The 4,876-nt window shown below is 59.8% G+C and overlaps 1 protein-coding gene across 1 annotated transcript in view; it reads left to right on the top strand.

Moving 5' to 3' along the window:
- Positions 1-4,876, top strand: part of LOC103921022 (PAB-dependent poly(A)-specific ribonuclease subunit PAN2-like) — a gene marked incomplete at its 3' end in the record, with an annotated part of 19,060 nt that overhangs the window by 3,744 nt on the left and 10,440 nt on the right. Inside the window, exons 8-17 of the mRNA XM_009328915.1 lie at positions 1-110; positions 297-416; positions 491-619; positions 797-996; positions 1,430-1,572; positions 1,917-2,023; positions 2,525-2,623; positions 3,117-3,193; positions 3,726-3,867; positions 4,136-4,273. Of these exons, the coding sequence (XP_009327190.1) occupies positions 1-110; positions 297-416; positions 491-619; positions 797-996; positions 1,430-1,572; positions 1,917-2,023; positions 2,525-2,623; positions 3,117-3,193; positions 3,726-3,867; positions 4,136-4,273 (1,265 nt within the window). The remainder of the gene's footprint in view (positions 111-296; positions 417-490; positions 620-796; positions 997-1,429; positions 1,573-1,916; positions 2,024-2,524; positions 2,624-3,116; positions 3,194-3,725; positions 3,868-4,135; positions 4,274-4,876) is intronic.

The raw sequence follows: 4,876 nt of genomic DNA, 5'->3' as shown, positions 1-4,876 counted from the left end.
GGTTAAAAGAGACAGACAACGAGTTTGACAGCTTCAGCCAAGTCCCCGAGTCCCCAATTGGGCGGGAAGAGGAGCCACACCTCTACATGGTGGCCAAGAAGTACAGGAAGGTAGTGGCCTTCTGGGGCACAGGGGAGGGGCTGGCTGGGAGTCCCCAGGCTGGGCTCATCGGGGGGGCGAAGGACCCGCCTGGGCCCAAGCACCTGCCCACGTCTCCGTGGGGAGCACCTGGGCATTGTGCCGGCGTCCCATGGTGTGGGAAGGTGTCTGTTGAACACGTTTGCGTCTCTGCTCAGGTCACGATCAAATACTCCAAGCTGGGGCTGGAAGACTTTGACTTCAAGCATTACAACAAGACGCTGTTTGCGGGCCTGGAGCCCCATATCCCCAACGCCTACTGCAACTGCATGATCCAGGTGGGAAACACCCCAGCCCTGCCCAGACCACCACGGCCCCCTGGGACCTGCCCTGACTGCTCCGTCTCTGCCAGGTGCTGTATTTCTTGGAGCCGGTCCGCTGCCTGGTCCAGAACCACCTGTGCCAGAAGGAGTTCTGCCTGGGCTGCGAGCTGGGCTTGCTCTTCCACATGCTGGACCTGTCCCGAGGAGACCCCTGCCAGGTCTGTGGTGAGCCCAGGCGTGACGTGAGGCCGGCGGGCTGGGCTGCCTGGGAGGGTCAGAGAGATCGCAGAGGAGCAGGAGCCGGGTGGCGCCGGGTCCTTGGGTGACGGCATCAGACAGCGTGGAAACTCCTGTCACTTGACCTCGGTGACATGCCGCTCTTGCCCCATCCCCAGGGAAGCAACTTTTTGCGGGCTTTCCGCACAATCCCAGAGGCTTCGGCGCTGGGGCTGATCCTGGCTGACTCGGACGAAGCCACAGGGAAGGTGAACCTGGGGCGGCTGATTCAGAGCTGGAACCGTTTCATCCTTACTCAGCTGCACCAGGAAACCCAGGAGCAGGAGGGACCGCAGGCATATCGGGGGGCTGGCAGCAGGTAAATCCCCGGCCTGGGGACAGGACAGGGACCGAAACCAGGACACTGAACCAGGGAGGGGGGCTAGCTCCCAGAGGCCCCATCCCGTCCCTCAGGAAGGAGCTTTCTTGCCACCCACGTCTGCCCTGAGGGCTGCATGGGAACATGCGGAGCTGCAGGCTGTCCCTACAGCCGGGTTTGAACCCTGTGCTGAACCTCTGTCCCTCCTAGGCCTAGCCCCCCCGCTTGGTGGGCTGGGGCTGCGCACAGGTCACTGGCTCTGGAAGCCCGATGGCTGGTTCCCCAAGAGCTGCTGGAATCTGGGTGCTGGCCCCAAACGGCCCTCGTGCAGCCCGAGATGCGTGGGTCCTCAGCGCTCAACCCACTGTACCAGCCAGCCCCACTCCGCAGGGAGTGCTGGGATCCTGCTAACCCCGGTGCTCTTTTTCTCCAGCAGCTTTGGGTCCTCGGGGGACTCGGTTATCGGGCAGCTGTTCAGCTGCGAGATGGAGAACTGCAGCATGTGTCGCTGCGGCAAGGAAACCGTCCGCGTGTCCTCCACGCTGCTCTTCACCCTCTCCTACCCCGAGAGCACTGGTAACGGGCAGGGGTGGGCAGGGCAGGGCCTGGCACGTTTAACGCTGCTGCATTTCCGTGGCCCGGCGGGGTTTGTTATCTGTGTGGATGAGCCGTGACTTTTCCAGGTGATAGGCACCCGCAGCAAGGAGCTTCTGCAGTGGTCTGGCCCCAGCTGTGGCAGACCCGGCAGCCGAGGTCTAGTGGTGGGTTTCCAACCAGCCAAGCTTTTGGCTACAGAAGGGCAGATTTGGGGGTTGACCTTCTCACTGGTGGTTGTGAGGAAAACCCCAGAGGTTTGGCTGAGCTAAATTGGTAAAGATTTGTGTGTTGGAAGGTGACGTTATTCTCCTTTCTCCTGTCAGAAAAGCCGGTCAAAGATTATGAGTTTGCCCAAATTTTAAAGCGAAGCATCTGCTTGGAGCAGAACACGCAAGCCTGGTGTGAGAACTGTGAGAAGTACCAGCCCACGGTGAGCCCGGGAGAGGGGTGCGAGCACGTCGTGCTTCACGGGCTGCGAGGGGGTGTGGGAGAAGGGTGTGAGCGCCCCGTGCCGCCGGCTGAGCGGAGGCAGTTTCTCCATTAGTCAGCGGGGAACCTCCTGCGCGGATGCTGGAGATTCGGTTCCTGGCCTGGATGGCGAGCTGGTGTGGTGTGGGGTATTTCCTGGGCTGTGCGAGCGCTGGAATGCGTCTCGCAGGTCACGCGGATCCCAGCTGAATCCCCCCTGGGGTAGGGGGCAGAGGGAAACCCCCCAGGAGCTGAGCACACCTGCTCAGGGCGGCGGACTGCTCCCTGCCTCAGTTGTTCTTGCAATACCCCCAGCTACCAGGAACCTGGCCAGGCAGTGGGGAGGAAGCTCTGCAGGCAAAGGCGTTGGAGGAGGGAAGAGGGTAGCACGTGCCAAATCCAGTTTTGAACCTCTCCAGGGCTCTCGGTGCTGCCTGGCTTCCATCTCCTGCTCTCTCTGCAGGTCCAAACCCGGAACATCCGCTGCCTGCCGGACGTCCTGGTCATTAACTGTGAGGTGAACAGCTCCAAGGAGGCAGATTTCTGGAAGACACAGGCTGAGGTGGGGGAGGCACTTTTGGGGCAGAAGCAGGCTTGTTCTCCCTGGCACACGGGGTTTGCTGCGTGTCCAGTTCTGCGGAGGTGTTTTCACTCTGATCTCGCTGTCTCTAAGTCTCTTGCTCTCCACCCGAGCGTCACCCTACTTTGTTTGCAGAGGACATGTTGGTATTTGGTCATGCTTGTAGCATGAGCCGTGCGTTTGGAGTTGGAAAAGACAAGATCTCCTGCCATGACAAAGCTGACGGGACTGCAGTAGAGTCACTCTTTGATTCCCCCAGTCCCCCAGGACCTAGGAGCAGCAAGGCAGTGCCCGCTTCCCGGAGCACAAGCCCAGCAGAGAGCGGGCGGACAGTTGGGTTTCCCTCGCTGTCTTTTTCCCTGTCACCGACTTTAAAGTCCCTGTCTTTTTCCCACTTCTGGCCTGGCTGTCACCCACGTGTTTCCAAGCCCAGCCTGTCACTCCGCGCTGACGCTTGCCTGTGTTTCGTTGCCAGTATGCCTTTCAGAGAGCCATGATGAAGAGAGGAGGCTTTGAGATCACCAAAGGCAAAGAAATCTCTCTTGGAGAGTGGTAGGTGACCATCCCTGCGGTGGCGACTCTGAGCAGTGACGCCTTCTGGGTTGTTCTCTGGGCCTTGGATAGCTCGGGGCCATTTCTCATCTGATAATGATAATTTGATAATCTACCTGTCTGTAACTCCTCGTGCGCTCTGAACTGGAACAGTCTCATTGCTGCTCTTGAGACTGTGACCCTCTATGGGCGCTCTGTGCAGCATCCCCTTCAGATACCCTTGTGATCCACCTTGTGATCCACTTTTGAGCCCCCAGCCCTCATTCCCCTTCCCTTTTCAGACTGACAAAAAACGCAGGACTGTGTATCGGCCCTTTCTAGCCGACATTAGCTGACCACCTTTCCCAGGGTCCTGCTGTAGGCAGCTGCGGGGAAGTGCTGCAGCTCTGGCTTCCCCATCTGTCCTGCAGAAGGTTTAGGAATAGGCTGGTGGGTGGGTGGGTGGGGCAGTGGGGATCCTGCCCTGGAGAAGTTGGCCTGGATGACATCTCGTGACTCCCTCCAACTCGGCCTTCCGTGATTCTCCATGCAGGAAGGAGCTGGGGAACCCCTACACGGGGCATTCGTATCCTTCCGTGGAGGAACTGAAGAACATTTGGATCCCCCACGCCATCAAGATGAGGCTGACCAAGAGCAAGGAGTTAGATGTCTGCAACTGGAGTGAGAGCGATGAGGTAAAGGCTGATGAGATACCTCTGGGGCTACGTGGTTGTGTGCACGTGGGGCTGCGGGAGCAGAACTGCTTCAGAACCGCTTTCTGCTGAGCGTGTGTGGGCGAGAGATAATGAGGCTGTCTCGGAGACGCCTCGGGTGAGCATGGAAACCTCTGGGCTGATGGTGAGACGGCATGTCCGAGCTCTGGGGTTTGGGTTGGAGGCCTGGGAGCTGCCTGGCAGACAGTCAGGGGCTCAGACATTTCCCCGGGGCCGGTTCCTCTTGCAGCTGAGCCCGACTGACGACCCCGAGTTGGTCTATGTCTACGATCTAATGGCCACCGTCGTCCACATCCTGGATTCCCGCACAGGGGGCAGCCTGGTGGGGCACATCAAAGTGGGAGAGACCTACCACCAAAGGAAGGAGGTGAGAAGCCCTGCGGGACAGGTGCTCTCCTGCCCACCGCCAGCGTACCCACAGGCTGCCGAGAGCAGCTCTGCTCTCCGGGAGTCCTGCCTTGCCAAGGCATCCTCGCCCACGGCTTGCTCCAGGGCCGGGTCGTTTCACAGACCTGTTCCTGGGTCTCTTAGTCAAGTGTTGAGTGTTTGGCTGAACGTGCCGGGCAGCGCTAAACAGCCAAGTGCTGCTTGGGCACCTTACGGGGAGGGAAGGGCTGAAGAAGCACGCTTCCCACGCTCGCTCAGGCTGGTTCCTCCTGGGTCACGGGCATGTTGCCAGCTTGTCGTGCTTCCAGGTAAGGGCTGAGATGTCATCTCCCTTCCCGAGGAAAAGGGGGCTGGTCTGGGCAGTCCTGTTGTCTGGTGGAGATGCCCAAGCCAGGAGTTCCCAGAGTGTGTCAAGGCTGCATCCCTGTCTCTTATCTGTTGCATCTCCGTGGAGTTTTGGTTAGGAGTCGGGCAGAGACCGTGCCTGTCCAGCCCGAGTGCTTCACGTACGCATCATCACCACCCAGGCCAGCAGGGATTTCCCCACGGTGTCCCAGGAAGGGCGGGAGTTCCCACATGGCAT

Source organism: Pygoscelis adeliae, unplaced genomic scaffold (genome assembly GCF_000699105.1).
Source record: "Pygoscelis adeliae isolate BGI_AS28 unplaced genomic scaffold, ASM69910v1 Scaffold927, whole genome shotgun sequence".
Lineage (NCBI taxonomy): Eukaryota > Metazoa > Chordata > Aves > Sphenisciformes > Spheniscidae > Pygoscelis > Pygoscelis adeliae.
Note: the sequence above shows the minus strand (reverse complement) of the source record. Positions and strands in the feature narration are given on the sequence as shown.